At 45.5% G+C, this 20,908-nt stretch overlaps 1 protein-coding gene across 2 annotated transcripts in view; it reads right to left on the reverse strand.

The window, feature by feature from the left end:
* trappc11 (trafficking protein particle complex subunit 11) overlaps positions 1–20,908 on the reverse strand; it is a 112,385-nt gene that overhangs the window by 56,788 nt on the left and 34,689 nt on the right. For both annotated transcript variants that reach the window (XM_052058933.1, XM_052058942.1), the window contains exons 11-16: positions 18,620–18,713; positions 11,803–11,882; positions 11,663–11,741; positions 10,025–10,079; positions 9,753–9,898; positions 2,481–2,542 (exon numbers count right to left, since the gene is read on the reverse strand). In XM_052058933.1, coding sequence (XP_051914893.1) covers positions 2,481–2,542; positions 9,753–9,898; positions 10,025–10,079; positions 11,663–11,741; positions 11,803–11,882; positions 18,620–18,713 — 516 coding nt within the window. The remainder of the gene's footprint in view (positions 1–2,480; positions 2,543–9,752; positions 9,899–10,024; positions 10,080–11,662; positions 11,742–11,802; positions 11,883–18,619; positions 18,714–20,908) is intronic.

Consider the following 20,908-nt stretch of genomic DNA (forward strand, 5'->3'; position numbering starts at 1 on the left):
ATTAATCCATTATTGATACACAATGATGCCCCGATTGTGAGGAAATCTTAAATTGTGTCTTTTATTTTAAACACACACAAGTAACAATTTCTCACCACATCCATGTAGCGTGTCTGCTATTGTCACATTACTATAGCAACATAAATTATGCCTCAGAGCCGCCCTACTTTAAGAGCACAGCTTTATATGTTCACGTCTCAGCCCCAGGTAATCTGGAGTAAATTTGTCGACTTGTTGAATGTTACACATCCTGTGGAACAATCATATGTTGTTATACTCTGCTCTGATTTACTTTAACTTGCCTCAGCGAATACATCCCGAATGCTGAGCTACACCTACGTGGCTCCCCTCTTCACTGGGCGGACCGCGTCAAGGAAACTATCAGGGAAGTTAAAAGGTAGCGGAATATGTGCCTATATCAACGAAAAATGGAGCTGGCAACCAATTCAGGGTGTCAGGCCAATTCAGGCTCCGGCACCCTTAGTGACCCGAGTGAGGATAAAGCGGTTCGGAAAATGAATGGAGCGCAGATGTCACGGAGCTCAAAACATACTGCAGCCCAGAATTACAGATGCTATTTATGAACTGTAACACATTCAACTCACCACGCGAGTGCTTCGTGGTTGCCGATGTTTGCATCCCACCACAAACTAATATGAGCATAGCGCTACAAATGCTGTCTGACCAGGTCAATTTTAGCTTTAGCGCACAGAATCAACCCTCATCATCCTGGATGATTTTACCACAGCACAACTTAAACATGAACTTCCCAGATATACAATACATCTTGATTTATATCGTGCTTTCACAACAGCAGCAGCTGTAATAAAGCACTTAACAAAACAGTTAACATAAAGTAAAATAATAAACAACACAACACATAACGATAAAACATGGACAGTCGTACAGTCCTAACCACTTTTCCCTCATACGCTTTGTTGTTTAAAGCAGTTTGAAATGAAAGAGGAGAGAATCAAAAAATATAATCAGCACAATGATTGTTTCACTAGAATGCAACCCTGTGATCCATTGCTGCACGCCACTGAAAGACTCATCCCGGTCTGTTGCCCACGCAGCGCTGGGCTTGTCTGATCACTCTTCAATTCACTTAATCCCAAAATAAAGGTGCATACTCAATTAACAATTAATAATGCATCAGATTTAAACGTGCAAAACTGTCTGCAAGCACTACAAAGAGGCGGGCCGATGAAAGAAAGCTGGCATGACAGGAATGTTTTTGGACTGCACTGACTGGGGTGAGGTGCATTTAAAACTTAAACTTGCAGCCTGGACAAAAACAGCGACACAAACATCATACATCAGTTTCTGTGAAGGCATGCGTGTCTCAACAAAGACCTTCCCCTAGTTCGGCTAAACAAGATAGGGTTCCCTGACAAACTGACAAAAGAGGCCGCCATTAGAAGCAGAGATAGGGCATTGCACGAACAGGCCCGAAATCAGCCAACACAGGATAGAGTAGCTATGCAGAAAGACAGTAAAACATTTTCCACTAATGACTCTTATGTCCATGTGGAATGGCCTGAAATAAATTACAATTTACAGGTGACCATCTCACCAATCAGTGAACAATAAGGGTTGTAATGTAATAGGAATTGAATGATTAAAATCATGTGATGAATCTTTGAAAAAATATCTTATTACTATATAGACCAGGGGCGCCCAAACTTTTTGGATCGAAGATCTACTTTTTGATCAACTAACCTCCCGGGATCTACCCTTACTGGCGCGCGCATGCGCACGCGCACACGCACGCCATGATGAGAAACAGCCTGAAACGGAGGCACGCGACGCACTTTTGCAGCCCGTTAACTACCGTAGCTCACACGTACCGTTTTAAAGTGCTTCCCTGGGCCCTCCTAGATTCCTATTCTTTGCCCGTGCCCTCGGTGAATTGTACACGAAGCAAACTCTGAATGAGAATCATGACGATAAAAGCGCAACAGCTCTGATCACAAGCTGCAATTGCAAACTGCTGAGCGCTAACAACTTCCGGTGACGTAATCACGCGCCAACGTAAATTTAAGATTTACCTGCTTTATTTTATTGTTTAAATATTTTTTTTTTGTGAAAATGAGACTGATAAGATGATTATGGTGCAGTGTATATTAACACAAAAAATATATTGCTAACATGTACAAAGACACAAATGGTTGTTTGTTTGTTTGTTTGTTTGTTTTCTCCTCGACAGTCCTCGGATCTACTTGTGAGCTGTCTTAGATCTACCGGTAGATCAGGATCGACCTAATGGGCACCCCTGCTTTACAGCTTGTATTAGATGCAATTTAAAAGTACAAGTCAATGTCGAGGGCCTGTGTGTTTTACGAGTCTTCTGCTCCTACTTCCCATATTTAAAATTAACTTTTATTTGTAATTTTCAATGCACATTTTATACTTATCATTCACCGTTTCATTTTCAATCCCCAAAATAAATGACTGACTATAGTGTATATTAGACACACCTTCAGAACTTGTAAGAGATTCTGCTCGATCCTCAATTTTTGCTCCGTCTTCAGAGTTGAAGCTGAAAGAGAAGACAATAAATTTCAATAAAATCTTTCCAGCGAAGATATGCATACACAATATACACACAGATAAAATAAGTGGTACCCTCTCTTATTGAAATGAAACCCCACATCCATCCAGCCATTATTTGAGCCGCATACAAGAATGGCATGTGTGCTGGAGCCTATCCCAGGTGTCTTTGGGCAGTCTGCATGGTACACCCTGAATTGGTTGCCACCCAATCGCAGGGCGCACATCGACGAACAATCATTCACACTCACAATGTCATCTACAGACAATTTAGAGTTTTCAATTAACCTACCATACGTATTTTTGGAATGTGGGAGGAAACCAGAGTACCTGGAGAAAGCCCACACAGGTATGGGGAGAACATGCAAACTCGGCACAGGAAGGCCTGGACCCGGTTTTTGGACTTGTGTGCTCCTCACTGATTATCCATAATGAACAATAAGTTCAAACAAAAGGGTGTCCAGTACAAAATGGCCTTGCAATATGTAAAATCCAAAAATCCAAGGCCCTTGCATTTTCATACTCCTGCAGCCACATCTTTGCTGCATTGCATGTTTGCACACATTCAAACTACCCATAAGCATCTTCTTTTTCTCTGCAGATTTATTTCATCTTATTTTGCAGTTCTATTTTTATTTTCAGTCTAGTTAATTAAGTACTGCTAACATGAGGCCTTGGGCATTATATTTTTTTTACCAATGCATGTAGAAATGTGTGTTGGCATGAGACACCAATATCCTAAATCTAGACCTGCAAGCCTCTATAAAGGGCCTGCAGAGCTCTGGCCACATTGTGGTGTTGACACGTTGGGATACTGGCACATAGCAATTGGGATTTTACATTGTACTAAAAATACTAGTTCAATACAATAGGAGTTCAATAAAGGCCTAAAATGAGGCAAAATGTGAGAGGAAATTAAAAATGGCGGACAACCTGATATGAAGATTTTTTTAAAGGTCTTGGATTGTCAGATATCGCTCCAAATTTTGGTAGATATTGATGAAACATTCAACTCAAGCAGCCACGAGAGAACTCAAGATAAAGTAATCCATGGTGCTTGGTGCTTTCGTTAAATGAAACGGCGACAATCTATCCGTCAGGACAAGGACGACCGCAATATGACACAGCAATATCCATCGGATTATAATCTTCCGCTCCTACTCGGGTAAAAAGTCGAATGTTCTGCGTTACATTAAATTAAGATGCGTTCTTGGAGATTTTAATCCTTTATTTTGACGATCTGCTGGGCCTCACTTGGCTTGGTTGTTTGTTCACAACCCCCCGCCCCCCATAGAATTTATTTTGTGATTTCCTCTCTGGATTTTCTGTTTGGCGCATTAGTGTTTGCTTTTCTGGGTGTCATTGAAGTCATCGTTCATTTACGTTTTCTTGGGCGGTCACTCTCGAGCAGAAGGCACGGAAACCGAGAAGGAGAAGGACGTGCCGGTCCAACAGTAGTCGCTTGAGTTTTGTATATACAGTACGTTTTAAAAAGAACCAACACGACAGCTCGTTTGTTTTCTGTCGTTTTGGATATGAATATGGAGTTCTTGTTGTTTTTTAATGTTGCCATGGTGAAATGTTTTTCTATAAACACACACTTAAAGAGATTTTTTTTTTTTAAGTCAGGAGTTGGAGTTTGTATTTTTGGAAATTCTGACACCAATGTTTTCCCCTTTAATGAAAGTGAATATTGGCTCCAAGTCTCGGTAATCAGCTTTCCTGACTTCTAATAATCGCTACCACTAGTAGCCCTGAAAAAAACACTCAGAAATTAAAAGAATGTTGCCCGGTGTAGGCAGTAGAAGTAGAAGTTCATCAGGCGCCGACAGGTATGGCAGCCTCGGTCACACGCTCCCTAGTATTATCCCTGTTTTTGTCATTTTCGTTTGTTTTTGGCGACCCTGAGCGGCTTACTTACACGAGGGAAAAGTTGCTGCGCATTGGGGAGTCTACGCTCGGTCTTTTTTCACCAGCACACGAAAATCCACAAGGTTTTTCGGAGCTAATCGCGAGCGGAGCGGCTGCGCTGTACGGAGCATGGAGACGCCGCCGGAGGAGGGGGAAGCGAGCCGGCGTGCTCGCCAAGCTCAGGCAGCGCGGATTTCGAACCCCGCTCCCATCGATCCATCTTGCTAATCTACGATCTCTGCCAAACAAGATGGATGAACTTCTTCTCCTCACAAAGACCAACAAAACATTTGCACGTTCTGCTGCGCTCTGCTTCACTGAAACCTGGCTCAGTGACCGCCATCCAGATCCCGCGCTACATCTACCCGGCTTCCGCCTTCTCCGAGCCGACCGCGACACGGAGCTATCGGGGAAATCGAAAGGTGGTGGGATTTGCTTCTATATCAACGAAGAATGGTGCACTGATGTCACGAAGCTCGACGCACACTGCAGCCCGGACCTGGAGTCGCTGTCTTTAAACTGCAAGCCATTCTACTCGCCACGTGAGTTCACCTCCTTTTTACTAGTCGGTGTTTACATTGCGCCACAAGCTAACGCTAACACGGCGATACAAACGCTAGCCGAACAAGTAAACAAACTCGAACTAAAATACCCAGAGTCACCCCTGATCATTTTGGGCGATTTTAATAGAGCACATCTTAACCGTGAACTTCCCAGATATAAGCAGCACATAGACTGTTTCACCAGAGAAGGCAACATTCTAGATCACTGCTATACAACAATCAAAAATGCATACCGATCGGTCGCCCGCGCAGCTTTGGGTCTTTCTGACTACAATTTAATCCACTTAATACCTACATACAGACAGAAACTCAAATGTGTTAAACCGGTTGTTAAGACTGTGAAAAAATGGACAGATGAAGCAAAGCTAGCTCTACAAGAATGCTTAGACTGCACTGATTGGGGCGTCTTTGAAACTTCAACGGGCACACTGGATGAATACACAGACACTGTAACATCATACATCAGTTTCTGTGAGGACATGTGTGTACCAACAAAGTCGTTCTGCTCCTTCAACAATAACAAGCCATGGTTTACTCCCAAACTCAGGCAACTCAGGAAAGAGAAAGAGGCCGCATTTAGAAGTGGAGATCGGGCACTGTACAAACATGCCCGAAACCAATTGACAAAGGAAATTAACATCGCAAAGAGAAGCTATGCAGAGAGGCTGAAAAACCAGTTCTCTGCTAACGACTCTGCATCTGTATGGAATGGCCTGAAAGCAATCACTAACTATAGAATGCCATCCCCCCAAACAGTGAACAATAAGGGTCTTGCTAATGAACTAAACATGTTTTTCTGCCGATTTGAAAAGGACACCCCCATTTCCCACACACACCCACCTCTACCAGAAACCACTCTACCTAGCCCCCCACCCTCTTTTTCTCCACTACAGATCCACGAACAGGACGTGAGACGGCTCTTCAAGCAGCAAAAGATCAAGAAAGCTCCGGGGCCCGACAAAGTGTCCCCCTCCTGCCTGAAAGTCTGCGCTGACCAGCTGGCTCCGGTCTTCACACAAATCTTCAACAGATCCCTGGAGCTGTGTGAGGTCCCATCCTGCTTCAAACAGTCTACCATCATCCCAGTTCCCAAGAAATCGGCAACATCGGAACTGAACGACTACAGGCCTGTCGCCCTGACGTCTGTGGTCATGAAGTCCTTTGAACGCCTTGTGCTGAATCACCTAAAGAACGTCACTGGACCCCTGCTGGACCCTCTCCAGTTTGCCTACCGGGCAAACAGGTCTGTGGAAGACGCAGTCAACATAGGTCTGCACTACATCCTCGAGCACCTCGACAGCACAGGGACCTACGCAAGGATTCTGTTTGTGGATTTCAGCTCTGCGTTCAACACCATCATCCCGGAACTCCTCACCCCCAAACTACTCCACCTCGGTGTGTCCCCTACGATCTGCCAGTGGATCCTCAGCTTCCTGACGGGACGGACACAACAGGTGAGACTGGGAGCAACAACATCATCAATACGCACTACCAGCACTGGTGCCCCACAGGGATGTGTCCTCTCGCCACTGCTCTTCTCTCTCTACACAAACGATTGCACCTCAACAGATCCAGCTGTCAAACTCATAAAGTTCGCAGACGACACCACGGTCATCGGTCTCATCAAAGACGGCGACGAGTCTGCGTACCGCCAACAAGTGGAGCAGCTGGAGCTTTGGTGCGGCCGACACAACCTCGGGCTGAACACGCTCAAAACTGTAGAGATGATCGTGGACTTCAGGAAGCATTCTTCTCCTCAGTTGCCCCTCACACTATCCAACTGCCCTGTGTCAACCGTCGAGACCTTCAAGTTCCTGGGAATCACAGTCTCCAAGGACATGAAGTGGGAAGTCAACACCATCTCCATCCTGAAAAGGGCCCGACAGCGGATGTACTTCCTGAGGCTGCTGAGGAAGCATGGCCTGCCACAGGAGGTGCTACGACAGTTCTACACTGCAGTCATCGAATCAATCCTGTGTTCTTCCATCACGGTTTGGTTTGGGGCCGCCACAAAAAAGGACAAAATCCGACTTCAACGGACAGTTAGGACGGCAGAAAAAATCGTTGGCACCGCCCTACCCACTCTTGAGGACTTGCACACTGCAAGAATCAAGACAAGGGCACGGAAAATCCTCCTGGATCCCCCGCACCCTGCCCACCACCTTTTTCAGCCACTCCCCTCAGGCAGACGCTACAGATCCATGCGCACCAAATCCAGTAGACACTTAAACAGCTTCTTCCCTCTAGCCATTAACTCCTTAAACAGTCACTGACAGTCACTCTTCTTCTTGCACCACAAAATGGTACTTCAAAACTAGTGGTTACTCTAAAATGGTTCAATGATTTTGTTGTTTACGATGATACTAGTGCAGCGTGTTATACCGGAGACAAATTCCTTGTGTGTTCTACATACTTGGCCAATAAAGATGATTCTGATGATTCTGATTCTGATTCTGATAATAAGCCGTGTTTCAAATTCATGTGGGTAGCCTATTCATTCTTCATTTTGCATTTTAAAAGTTACATTTATGAAGTGTAACAAGTTTTTGGAAGGTCATAAAGGCTTAATAGAAGCATAAAACAACACCAAAAAAGCAATCTTAACTTCATGGATTTCATCTATTGTAGATCATTTTTGGAACGTAACACGAGCGATAACCGAGGGACAACTGTATCCTGAAGATATTTGGCTTTCAGATCAAAACACAAACATGAGACAAAAGTTGAGAAGTCCAGCTTTTATTTCATGCTGATCATGTCTAGATGTGTTGAACAACTCAGAACACAGCACATTTTGTTTGAAGCCAATTTCAAGTGAGCAGAAGTATTGGAAGAGACATGACTGAATCAGCTCGAGAAGAAAATGTCATATTTGATAGTATACCCCTTACTTGTAATAACTGCATCAAGCCTGTGACCCACTGACTTCACCAGATTGTTGCATTCTTCACTTGAAATCTTTTTGCAGCCTTTATTCCAGCCTCCTTCAGATCTTGTTGGATTCTGGTGTTTCTCCCTTCAGTCCTCATCAGGAGGTGAACTGCATGCTTTATTTGGTTAACTGTCAGTCACTGACATGGCCAATCCAAAACCTTTTACATTTTTCCCCTGATCAAGCCCCTTGTTGGATCGGCAGTGTGTTTTGAGCTATTGTCTTGCTGCATGATGAAGCCTCACCTGATTAGTTTGAATTCATTCATCTTCCGAGCCGCTTGATCCTCACTAGGGTCGCGGGGGTGCTGGAGCCTATCCCAGCTGTCTTCGGGCAGTAGGCGGGAGACACCCTGAATCGATTGCCAGCCAATCGCAGGGCACACAGAAACGAACAACCATTCGCACTCACACTCGCACCTAGGGACAATTTAGAGTGTTCAATCAGCCAGCTATGCATGTTTTTGGAATGTGGGAGGAAACCGTAGCACCCGGAGAAAACCCACGCAGGCCCAGGGAGAACATGCAAACTCCACACAGGGAGGCCGGAGCCGGAATCGAACCCGGTACCTCTGCACTGTGAAGCCGACGTGCTAACCACTGGACTACCGGGCCACCAGTTTGAATTTACTTTTATGTAAATTGGAGACAAAATGTTTTTATAGACTTCAGTAACCTTCTGCTGCTACTATCATGAATAAAGAATAGTGAGTCTGTTCCAGAAGCAGTCATGAAAGCCCAAGTGATGATATGACATCTACCATGATTCACACATGAGCTTCTGTGTTTTGGATCATAAGCAGTTCCTTTCTTTCTCCAGACTTTGTCCCATCTGTCACTTTCAGAAAGGCTAATCTTCTGATGACATCATCAGTCCACAAAACTTTTGATGCAAAACGTGCCGGTCCAACAGTAGTCGCTTGAGTTTTGTATATACAGTACGTTTTAAAAAGAACCAACACGACAGCTCGTTTGTTTTCTGTCGTTTTGCTCCGCTGCAGAAACTGCCGTGTGAACGCAAGTGGGGCAGCCCCGACACTGTACCGGGGCTGCCCCGCTCAGCGGCTTTGTACGTGTGAACGCTCCACACAATTTGCTGCGGTGCAAAATATCCCGCAACATAATATCTCGGTGCAGCACCGGAGCAAATGTGTGCCGTGTGAACGGCCCTTAAGTTGTTTGTTTTTTTTTTCTGTTAGGTGTTGGGCTGTTACATTAAACCTCCAAAATTAGGGCAAACTTGGTGACACGATTAGGGCTGCTCGCAAAAAAATTGTAGTCGAGCCATTTCTTAACAGTCGCACAATAATCGAATAAAATATCGATGATGTTGATAGGCCTGATGTGTGTGCAAAGCATGTACCGTGTGTGACTGTGTGTGTGTGTGTGTGTGTGTGTGTGTGTGTGTGTGTGTGTGTGTGTGTGTGCGCGCGCGCGTGCTTGTGCGTGTGCGCATGCGTGTATATATTGTATGTACATTACATCATTGCTTATACTTGCACATTTAAATTGTCTGGGTATTGTATTGTATGTTCAAAGGGTCCACTTTGTTTAGATCCACGGTGACCTCATTTAAGACGGACCAAATGAGTTTTTTCTTTTTTTTTTTCTTTATCCCATTTTAAATTACCAAACTAGAATTGTTCAATATTTTTTGAGCTGATTTGTTATTGCATAAGTGTGTATCAAATAGTAGCCGTTTGGACACAACAGGAGAGGGCTAATTAGCATACAAGTCAACCATTTAAGTATAGAAACTACGGGCTCGGTGCTGAATGTAAAAACAGTGCTTACCTCTGCCCAGTAGCTCCATACAGAATATGATGTAATCTTTAACACTGGCCATCAGATAGGCACAATGAAGAGCTGTGGTTAATATGGCAGTCTGGATTCCACACCAACGCTCGGCACGATAGTCACACATCACATAGTCCAACAGTCTAAAAATAAAAAAGCAAATTGAGCTCACTGGTTAGGGTCATCTTTCACAAGAAATGACAGTAAAGTATCAAATTCAAATCTGATTCTCGCCGCATACTGTCTAATCATCTAACTGGTTGACATACTTGAGGGCTTTGGCATAATCTTGAGCATGGTAGTATTCTTCCCCCATTTGCACCACTGAGGAAAACAAAAAGAGATGAAGTATGAGAAAAAGGGGTGCCAGTGAAAGTATTTTTTTTTATTAATGCATGATTTTTCTATGGCTGTGGTTTGTAATGGAAAATACATTTGTAACATTCCTTCTGGAACCACCTTTAGTGGCATTATGTTTGGATACTTTCTGAACAACAATTTCAGTCCCATAACCTGAATGCATTTGTTAAATTCAACCATTTTCACAATAGTGCATAAAGGTGTGCAGGTATTCTTTTTTGCACAGTGCTCTAAAGGTTCCGCTCGAGCGTTTCAACAGGGACAAGATTTGAATCGGTCACAAATGTGAAAGTCATCGTAACCGTCAAGTCTCAAGCAAATCCCAAGTCACGGTGGAAAAAAGTTGCGTCGCCACCAAATTTCAAGCAAGTCATTACTTGGTTCAAGCAACCTGTAAGCCAAGCCATAAAATCTTGTTCAGTCACATATCCCTCCCTGATCATACTGATGCAGACATGAGTAGTATACATGGGAGGATGCTGGGGTTGTCGATTCACAGCATCCCCAGAGCTTCTCTTTAATCACAGCTTAAATTCTAACATTTTTACCTGCTTTTAGCCTGCTGTGCCGTCCTAACAAGTGAATGGTTCCCGTTACATTTCCTGTTACAGCTGCCACTTGTTATACCCGTAGAGAGTGGTTGCATATCTAAAAGCTTCCACTGTCATTTTTCTTTACAACAAACATCATTTGAAAACATATATATCACTACATCTGCTTCTCACATGTAGCAATAAGCCGAACACTTTACAATGATAACATGTCATGAGAATAACATGAACATGGGAATAAAACATTAAATATATAACATACAGTATATAAAGCAGTTACTGAGTAATTGTGTAAAGCATTTTCTAAATAATAGTAAAGCATCAATGCATAGTTAGGCAACGTGACAGCGATTCTAATGCAAACAACATTACAATAAAACAAATCATATGCATATGGTGCAATCAACATCACAATCATATGTGTGCATAATTCATAGCATAACAAATCATATGTTTCTTTAATATCAGCAGGTTGTTATATGCCTTAATGGCATAACAAATTAAATCATATGCATTGCGTTTGTATGAGCTGTATTCCAAGTCACTACTTAGATTTGGTTTGACCAACTCTATTGTCCAAAGTTGGAAATTACAATCCGAACCGATTCTCATTCAAATTCATTTTGCGGTGACTACTTATTTCTGGGAGTTAACCCATTAACTCAATCCATTTCGCATTAAAATCTCTCCGACATGGTGCTTCTATTGCATCATTTGTACATCTTTTTTCATCCCCACCTCACATATGGGCTCTAAGGCCTCAGCACAACCCGACACACACTGTAGTATATGACAATCACTCCAATGTGTATGTCACAACTTTCGCAAAGTCAGCAAGGTTAGGATGTAGCTTCTGAACTTTTCAATCAATTAAAGTTTTGCAGCAGTCCTGTATCATCCAAAATGTGTCTGTGAATGCTTGCTCTAGATCACTATACAAGTTGCATTTGTGAGCTTTCATCATTGTACAGCAGAACCATTGCAAATGTTACTTACTGAGATGACTTTTCATTCGTGGGCATTTGTACTTCTTAAACTGGGCAACGGCATTGCTGAGAAGAGTAATGATCAGTTCCTGCACCAATACAGACGATTAGCAACAACTTTATAAAATATTGAAATGTTTGCATACGTACTGAATGAGGGACATCCCTTTCGTGAATCTGTAATGCCAGAATTCCCCTTTTTTCTTTGTCTTGGTCAGGAGGATCAATACCTAACAATGCAAGTGTATAGAAGCATTCCTTAAAGTGATGTAATTTAATGTTATGTAAATGTTTTGCAGTCCCCTCCAAAAGAATTGGAACGGCAAGGTTAATTCCTTTGTTTTGCTCGTACAGTGTTCCGTTGGTACTTTGCAGCTGGTTATTGTGTCTTCACTCCAACTTTAATTTTCATTTGTGACCGGAAATTAATCTATTACAGATTAACTTTCAGTTTTTTTGCTATTTTTCTTGTGTGTGTTTGAGGCACAGTGCTTTCCCCTCTCATTAAGTTAGAATGGCAGCCTGTTCTAAACCAATTAGCAACTTAGTTTGTGCTTGAACCGTTTTCATTTGGACTGTACTAAATTGGAGCGCCAATAGTGCACACCTGCAATCCATTTTTGGTGCACCCCAGGAAGACCAATTATCGGTCGGGCCGATTATCAGCGTCAATATTGAGCATTTTTATGAATATCGGGATTGGCCTCTTTTGAAAATCTGACTTCAGATAATAGATCAATTTAAACTGCGTTAACTTCAGTTAACTTTGTAAGAGACGCTGGGAACTCTCTGCACCTTCTGTTTTTTGCTTAAAATAAAACTAAGACAAGTGCAATTTTGACAAAATTTATTTTGAAATTTTATAAAACTATTTACTGCACAAAAAAATATGGAGTTCTTGTTGTTTTTTAATGTTGCCATGATGAAATGTTTTTCTATAAACACACAAAGAGATTTTTTTTTTTTAAGTCAGGAGTTGGAGTTTGTATTTTTGGAAATTCTGACACCAATGTTTTCCCCTTTAATGAAAGTGAATATTGGCTCCAAGTCTCGGTAATCAGCTTTCCTGACTTCTAATAATCGCTACCACTAGTAGCCCTGAAAAAAACACTCAGAAATTAAAAGAATGTTGCCCGGTGTAGGCAGTAGAAGGAAAATAATAAGCCGTGTTTCAAATTCATGTGGGTAGCCTATTCATTCTTCATTTTGCATTTTAAAAGTTACATTTATGAAGTGTAACAAGTTTTTGGAAGGTCATAAAGGCTTAATAGAAGCATAAAACAACACCAAAAAAGCAATCTTAACTTCATGGATTTCATCTATTGTAGATCATTTTTGGAACGTAACACGAGCGATAACCGAGGGACAACTGTATCCTGAAGATATTTGGCTTTCAGATCAAAACACAAACATGGGACAAAAGTTGAGAAGTCCAGCTTTTATTTCATGCTGATCATGTCTAGATGTGTTGAACAACTCAGAACACAGCACATTTTGTTTGAAGCCAATTTCAAGTGAGCAGAAGTATTGGAAGAGACATGACTGAATCAGCTCGAGAAGAAAATGTCATATTTGATAGTATACCCCTTACTTGTAATAACTGCATCAAGCCTGTGACCCACTGACTTCACCAGATTGTTGCAATCTTCACTTGAAATCTTTTTGCAGCCTTTATTCCAGCCTCCTTCAGATCTTGTTGGATTCTGGTGTTTCTCCCTTCAGTCCTCATCAGGAGGTGAACTGCATGCTTTATTTGGTTAACTGTCAGTCACTGACATGGCCAATCCAAAACCTTTTACATATTTCCCTGATCAAGCCCCTTGTTGGATCGGCAGTGTGTTTTGAGCTATTGTCTTGCTGCATGATGAAGCCTCACCTGATTAGTTTGAATTCATTCATCTTCCGAGCCGCTTGATCCTCACTAGGGTCGCGGGGGTGCTGGAGCCTATCCCAGCTGTCTTCGGGCAGTAGGCGGGAGACACCCTGAATCGATTGCCAGCCAATCGCAGGGCACACAGAAACGAACAACCATTCGCACTCACACTCGCACCTAGGGACAATTTAGAGTGTTCAATCAGCCAGCTATGCATGTTTTTGGAATGTGGGAGGAAACCGTAGCACCCGGAGAAAACCCACGCAGGCCCAGGGAGAACATGCAAACTCCACACAGGGAGGCCGGAGCCGGAATCGAACCCGGTACCTCTGCACTGTGAAGCCGACGTGCTAACCACTGGACTACCGGGCCACCAGTTTGAATTTACTTTTATGTAAATTGGAGACAAAATGTTTTTATAGACTTCAGTAACCTTCTGCTGCTACTATCATGAATAAAGAATAGTGAGTCTGTTCCAGAAGCAGTCATGAAAGCCCAAGTGATGATATGACATCTACCATGATTCACACATGAGCTTCTGTGTTTTGGATCATAAGCAGTTCCTTTCTTTCTCCAGACTTTGTCCCATCTGTCACTTTCAGAAAGGCTAATCTTCTGATGACATCATCAGTCCACAAAACTTTGATGCAAAACATTTCTGGTTCATCACTTCTTTGCAAAATCCGATCTGTTCTTCCAATTCTTTTTGCTGATGAGTGGTTTGCTTCTTGTGGTATGAGCTGCATATTTCTTCTTTCAAAGCATTCTTCAAACAGTGGATTGTGTTACCTTCATCCCTGCCCTGCCCTGTGGAAGTTGGTAGTGATGTCACTGACTGTTGTCCTTGGGTGTTTTGAAACACCTCTCACAATGTTTCTGTCATCAACTGCTCTTGATATATTTGGCCATATATGATGTCTGTTTCTGAGTAAACCAGTAGTTTCTTTTTTTCCCAGCATATTCCAAATTGATGTATTGGCTGTAATGTTTGTGCAATACCTATGATAGATTTTCCCTCTCTCCTCAATTTAAAAATGGTTTACTTTTCTCCCAGAGACAGCTCTCTTGTCTTCCTTCAAGATTACTGAAGAGTAAATGTTATTTTCAGAGGTGAAAGCCAAAGCCCCCCTCCGTGAGTCGTCACCTTATCGTGGTGGAGGGGTTTGTGTGTCCCAATGATCCTAGGAGCTAAGTTGTCTGGGGCTTTATGCCCCTGGCAGGGTCACCCATGGCAAACAGGTTCTAGGTGAGGGGCCAGACAAAGCACGGCTCAAAGACCCCTTATGATGAGCAAAATATATGGACCAAGGTTTCCCTTGCCCGGACGCGGGTCACCGGGGCCCCCCTCTGGAGCCAGGCCTGGAGGTGGGGCTCGTTGGCAAGCGCCTGGTGGCCGGGCCTACACCCATGGGGCCCGGCCGGGCACAGCCCGAAGAGGCAACGTGGGTCCCCCTTCCCATGGGCTCAGCACCCATGAGAGGAGCCAAAGGGGTCGGGTGCAATGTGAGCTGGGCGGCAGCCAAAGGCGGGGACCCTGGCGGTCCGATCCTCGGCTGCAGAAGCTAGCTCTTGGGACATGGAATGTCACCTCTCTGGCAGGGAAGGAGCCCCAGCTGGTGTGTGAGGCAGAGAATTTCCGACTGGATATAGTTGGACTTGCCTCCACGCACAGCCTGGGTTCTGGTAACAATTCTCTCGAGAGGGGTTGGACTCTCTTCCACTCTGGAGTTGCTCACGGTGAGAGGCGCAGAGCAGGTGTGGGCATACTCATTGCCCCCCGGCTCAGTGCCTGTAAATTGGGGTTCACACCGGTAGACGAGAGGGTTGCCTCCCTCCGCCTTCGGGTGGGTGGACGGGTCCTGACTGTTGTTTGTGCATATGCACCAAACAGCAGCTCAGCATACCCACCCTTTTTGGAGTCCTTGGAGGGTGTGCTGGAGAGTACTCCTGCTGGGGACTCCCTTGTTCTGCTGGGGGACTTCAAGGCTCACGTGTGCAATGACAGTGAGACCTGGAGGGGCGTGATTGGGAGGAACGGCCCCCCCAATCAGAACCCGAGTGGTGTTTTGTTATTGGACGTCTGTGCTCGTCACGGATTGTCCATAACGAACACCTTATTCAAACATGAGGGTGTCCATATGTGCACTTGGCACCAGGACACCCTTGGCCGCAGTTCGATGATCGACTTTATAGTTGTATCATCGGATTTGCGGCCGCATGTTCTGGACACTAGGGTGAAGAGAGGGGCGGAGCTGTCAACTGATCACCACCTGGTGGTGAGTAGGCTCCGATGGTGGGGGAAGATGCCGGTCCGCCCTGGCAGACCCAAACGTATCGTGAGGGTTTGTTGGGAGCGTCTGGCGGAATCCCCTGTCAGAAGGAGTTTCAACTCCCACCTCCGACAGAGCTTTTCCCATGTTCCGGGGGAGGCGGGGGACATTGAGCCCGAGTGGACCATGTTCCGTGCCTCTATTGTTGAGGCGGCCAATCTGAGTTGTGGCCGTACGGTGGTTGGTGCCTGTCGTGGCGCAACCCCCGTACTCGCTGGTGGACACCAGCAGTAAGGGATGCCGTCAAGCTGAAGAAGGAGTCCTATCGAGCCTTTATGGCCTGTGGGACCCCAGAGGCAGCTGACGGGTATCGACTGGCCAAGCAGAACGCAGCTTCGGTGGTCGCCGAGGCAAAAACCCGAGCGTGGGAAGAGTTTGGTGAGGACATGGAAGCCGACTTCCGGGCGGCTTCGAGGAAATTCTGGTCCACCATCCGACGTCTCAGGAGGGGGAAGCAGTGCACTATTAACACTGTGTACAGTGGGGATGGGGCGCTGCTGACTTCGACTCGGGACGTTGTGAACCGGTGGGCAGAGTACTTCGAAGACCTCCTCAACTCCACCAACACGTCTTCCTTGGAGGAAGCAGAGCGTGGGGACTCTGAGGTGGGCTCTCCTATCTCTGTGGCTGAAGTCACCGATGTGGTTAAAAAGCTCCTCGGTGGCAAGGCCCCAGGGGTGGATGAGATCCGCCCGGAGTTCCTCAAGGCTCTGGATGTTGTGGGGCTGTCCTGCTTTACACGCCTCTGCAACATCGCGTGGTCAACAGGGAGAGTGCCTCTGGATTGGCAGACCGGGGTGGTAGTCCCTCTTTTTAAAAAGGGGGACCAGAGGGTGTGTTCCAACTACAGAGGGATCACACTCCTCAGCCTCCCTGGTAAGGTCTATTCAGGGGTGCTGGACAGGAAGGTCCGTCAAGAAGTCGAGCCTCAGATTGAGGAGGAGCAGTGTGGTTTTCGTCCCGGCCGTGGAACAGTGGACCAGCTCTACACCCTTAGCAGGGTCCTCGAGGGTATGTGGGAATTCGCCCAACCAGTCTACATGTGTTTTGTGGACTTGGAGAAGGCGTTTGACCGTGTCCCTCGGGGAGTTCTGTGGGGGGTGCATCGAGGGTATGGGGTAACGAACCCCCTGATACGGGCTGTTCGGTCACTATACCACCGATGTCAGAGTTTGGTTCGCATTGCCGGCAGTAGGTCGGAATCGTTTCCAGTGGGGGTAGGACTCCGCCAAGGCTGCCCTTTGTCGCCGATTCTGTTCATAACCTTTATGGACAGAATTTCTAGGCGCAGCCGAAGCGTTGAGGGGGTCCGTTTTGGGGGCCTCAGTATTACATCCCTGCTTTTTGCAGATGATGTGGTACTGTTGGCTCCTTCAAACAGGGCTCTCCAACTCTAACTGGAGCGTTTCGCAGCCGAGTGTGAAGTGGTTGGGATGAAGATCAGCACCTCCAAATCTGAAACCATGGTCCTCAGTCGGAAAAGGGTGGAGTGCCCCCTCCGGGTCGGGGAGGAGATCTTGCCCCAAGTGGAGGAGTTCAAGTATCTTGGGGTCTTCTTCACGAGTGGGGGCAGGAGGGAGCGGGAGATCGACAGGCGGATCGGTGCAGCGTCTGCTGTGATGCGGAAGCTGTATCGGTCTGTCGTGGTGAAGAAGGAGCTGAGCCAAAGGGCGAAGCTCTCAATTTACCGGTCGATCTACGTTCCAACCCTCATCTATGGTCACGAGCTATGGGTCGTGACCGAAAGAACGAGATCCCGGTTACAAGCGGCCGAAATGAGTTTTCTCCGCCGGGTGTCCGGGCTCTCCCTTAGAGATAAGGTGAGAAGCTCAGTCATGCGGGAGGGGCTCAGAGTCGAGCCGCTTCTCCTCCACATCGAGAGGAGCCAGATGAGGTGGCTTGGGCATCTGATTCGGATGCCTCCTGAGCGCCTCCCCGGTGAGGTGTTCCGGTCATGTCCCACCGGGAGGAGACCCCGAGGAAGACTCAGGACACGCTGGAGAGACTATGTGACCCAGCTTGCCTGGGAACAACTCGGGATCCCCCGGGGAGAGCTGGAAGAAGTAGCTAGAGAGAGGGAAGTCTGGGCTTCCCTGCTAAAGCTGTTGCCCCCGCGACCCGGCCCCGGATAAGCGGTAGATGATGGATGGATGGATGGAAAGCCAAAGCCAAAAACAAGCACTATCTCATGTTTACACAAACACTCTAGAAGGCAACATCTGTGCAACGAGAAACGCCGATCAGTCACAGCATCGAGCCTTTTCCGTTGCTGGTCCCTCTCTCTGGAATGACTTCCAACAGAACATTTGGCAAGCCCCTTTGCTGCCCATCTTTAAAACCCGCCTCAAAACTCTCTTGTATTCTTTGGCATTGGACTCAGCATGACCCGAATTATGATCTTAGTTATACTGTTTGGTGCTCTCTACCATCTTTGTTACTAATTTGCTGCTTTACTGTTGTATATGTTAGTTGCTCCATGTACAGCACTTTGTGTGCAACGATGACTGTTTGAAAGTGCTCTAAAAATACAGTTGAGTTAAGTTGATCCCTTTGTTTGGCTGGCTTGTAAAGTAGGTGGGTTCAAACAAAAGGTGCTCTGTTGTAAGTTGTTCAACACATCTAAATCAAAATAAAAGCAGGAATTCTGAAATGTGTCATATTCATCTTTTGATCTGAAACCCAAATGCCTTCAGTATGGCACCAAAACACAGGAATGGACCTCGCCTTTACAATACTTTTGGAGGTGACTGTATGATTGGCCTACTCTGGTGTCCTTGTCTCCATGGTCTCTGGCCATAATAGTCCAGTCCTCCACTCAGTACGTCCAATGGGTCAGATGAAGGATGTATTGCTCCAACCTAAACCAATTAATCAGAGTATTAAAAAATCTTGACCTAGGTGTTTACAAACAATACAATACATCCTGCTTTATATAGCACTTTCAAAACAGCTGCAGCTGTAACAAAGCGCTTAACAAAACAGTTAACATAAAATAAAATAATAAACAACACATAACATAAAACACGGACAGTCATGCAATCCTAACCACTTTTCCCTCATACACTATGTTCTTTGAATCAGTTGTAGAAAGAGGAGAGAATCAGTGTGTCCTCTCACCAGTGGATCAAAGATGTAATGCTCAAAATGTGCACACGTCGGCTAGAAGCCAAGTTTCAAAGAAAACAAGATAGTCCTTATCGTTATTTAACTTATTGTTAGTTTAGTTTTCTTAGTTGTTATTGTTAGTTTCAGACGCAGCAAGAAGGTTGCATTGCTAAAACGGCTACAAAACGGACCTTTGGATGTAAAGCAGCTAAGACAAGAAGAGCTCTGACGCTGGAAGAGAGGGTAAAAGTGATCAAAATGAAAGAGAGGAAGCAAAACAAAAGACATTATCCAAGAAATTAATGTACCGTATTTTCACGACTATAAGGCGCCATTAAAAGTCTTAAATTTTCTCCAAAATGGACACGACGCCTTATAATGTGGAGCATTTTGTGTATGCGCTGAGTTCCAAAATCTGACTGAGAGCCGACACGCTGTTTATATAGAGAAAAGGCGGAAGTGAGTGTGGACAGGCATGCGGTAAGGAAGTCGGCCAATCAGTGAAGAGTGGGCATGTATATTTTATATATATATATATATATAAAAAAAAAAATCCTCATCTCACCCCTCGGGTGGTGTCCGTCCCTCATTCAGCTCGGGTCCTCTACCAGAGGCCAGGAAGCTTGAGGGTTCTGCGCAGTATCCTTGCTGTTCCCAGCACTGCACATTTCTGGACTGAGATGTCCGATGTTGTTCCCGGGATCTGTTGCAACCACTCATCTAGTTTGGGGGTCACTGCCCCGAGTGCTCCGACCACCACAGGCACGACTGTCACCTTTACCTTCCAGGCTCTCTCCAGCTCCTCTCTGAGCCCTTGGTATTTCTCGAGTTTCTCATGTTCCTTCTTCCTGATGTTTCCATCACTTGGGACCGCTACATCCACTACAACGGCTTTCCTCTGCCCTTTATCTATGATCACGATATCTGGTTGGTTCGCCATTACCATCTTGTCAGTCTGGATCTGGAAGTCCCACAGGATCTTCGCTCTGTCATTCTCCACCACCTTCGGAGGTGTTTCCCATTTTGACCTTGGGGTTTCCAGTCCATACTCCGCACAGATGTTTCGGTAGACTATGCCAGCCACCTGGTTATGGCGTTCCATGTAGGCTTTCCCTGCCAGCATCTTACACCCTGCAGTTATGTGTTGGATCGTCTCAGGTGCCTCTTTGCACAACCTGCACCTTGGGTCTTGTCTGGTGTGGTATATCTGGGCCTCGATGGCTCTGGTGCTCAAGGCCTGTTCCTGAGCAGCCAGGATGAGTGCCTCTGTGCTGTCCTTCAGGCCAGCCCTCTCTAGCCACTGATAGGACTTCTTGAGATCAGCCACTTCAGTTATGGTCCGGTGGTACATCCCGTGTAGGGGCTTGTCCTCCCATGATGGTCCCTCTTCCAGCGCCTCATCTTCTGTTCCCCATTGTCTGAGACATTCTCTGAGTACGTCATCCGTTGGAGCCTTATCCTTGATGTATTCATGGAGCTTGGATGTTTCATCCTGGACAGTGGCTCTCACACTCACTAGTCCCCGGCCTCCTTCCTTTCGGCTTGCGTACAGTCTCAGGGTGCTGGATTTGGGATGAAACCCTCCATGCATGGTTAGGAGCTTTCGGGTCTTAACGTCCGTGGTCTGAATCTCTTCCTTTGGCCACCTTATTATTCCTGCAGGGTATCTGATCACTGGCAGGGCATAGCTGTTTATTGCCCGGGTCTTATTCTTGCCATTGAGCTGGCTTCTTAGGACTTGCCTCACTCGCTGGAGGTATTTGGCCGTAGCCGCTTTCCTTGTTGCCAGTTCGAGGTTGCCATTGGCTTGTGGTATACCAAGGTACTTGTAGCTGTCCTCAATGTCTGCTATTGTTCCTTCAGGGAGTGAGACCCCATCAGTGCGGACTACCTTTCCTCTCTTAGTCACCATCCGACTACATTTCTCAAGCCCGAATGACATCCCGAT

Source organism: Hippocampus zosterae, chromosome 1 (genome assembly GCF_025434085.1).
Source record: "Hippocampus zosterae strain Florida chromosome 1, ASM2543408v3, whole genome shotgun sequence".
NCBI lineage: Eukaryota > Metazoa > Chordata > Actinopteri > Syngnathiformes > Syngnathidae > Hippocampus > Hippocampus zosterae.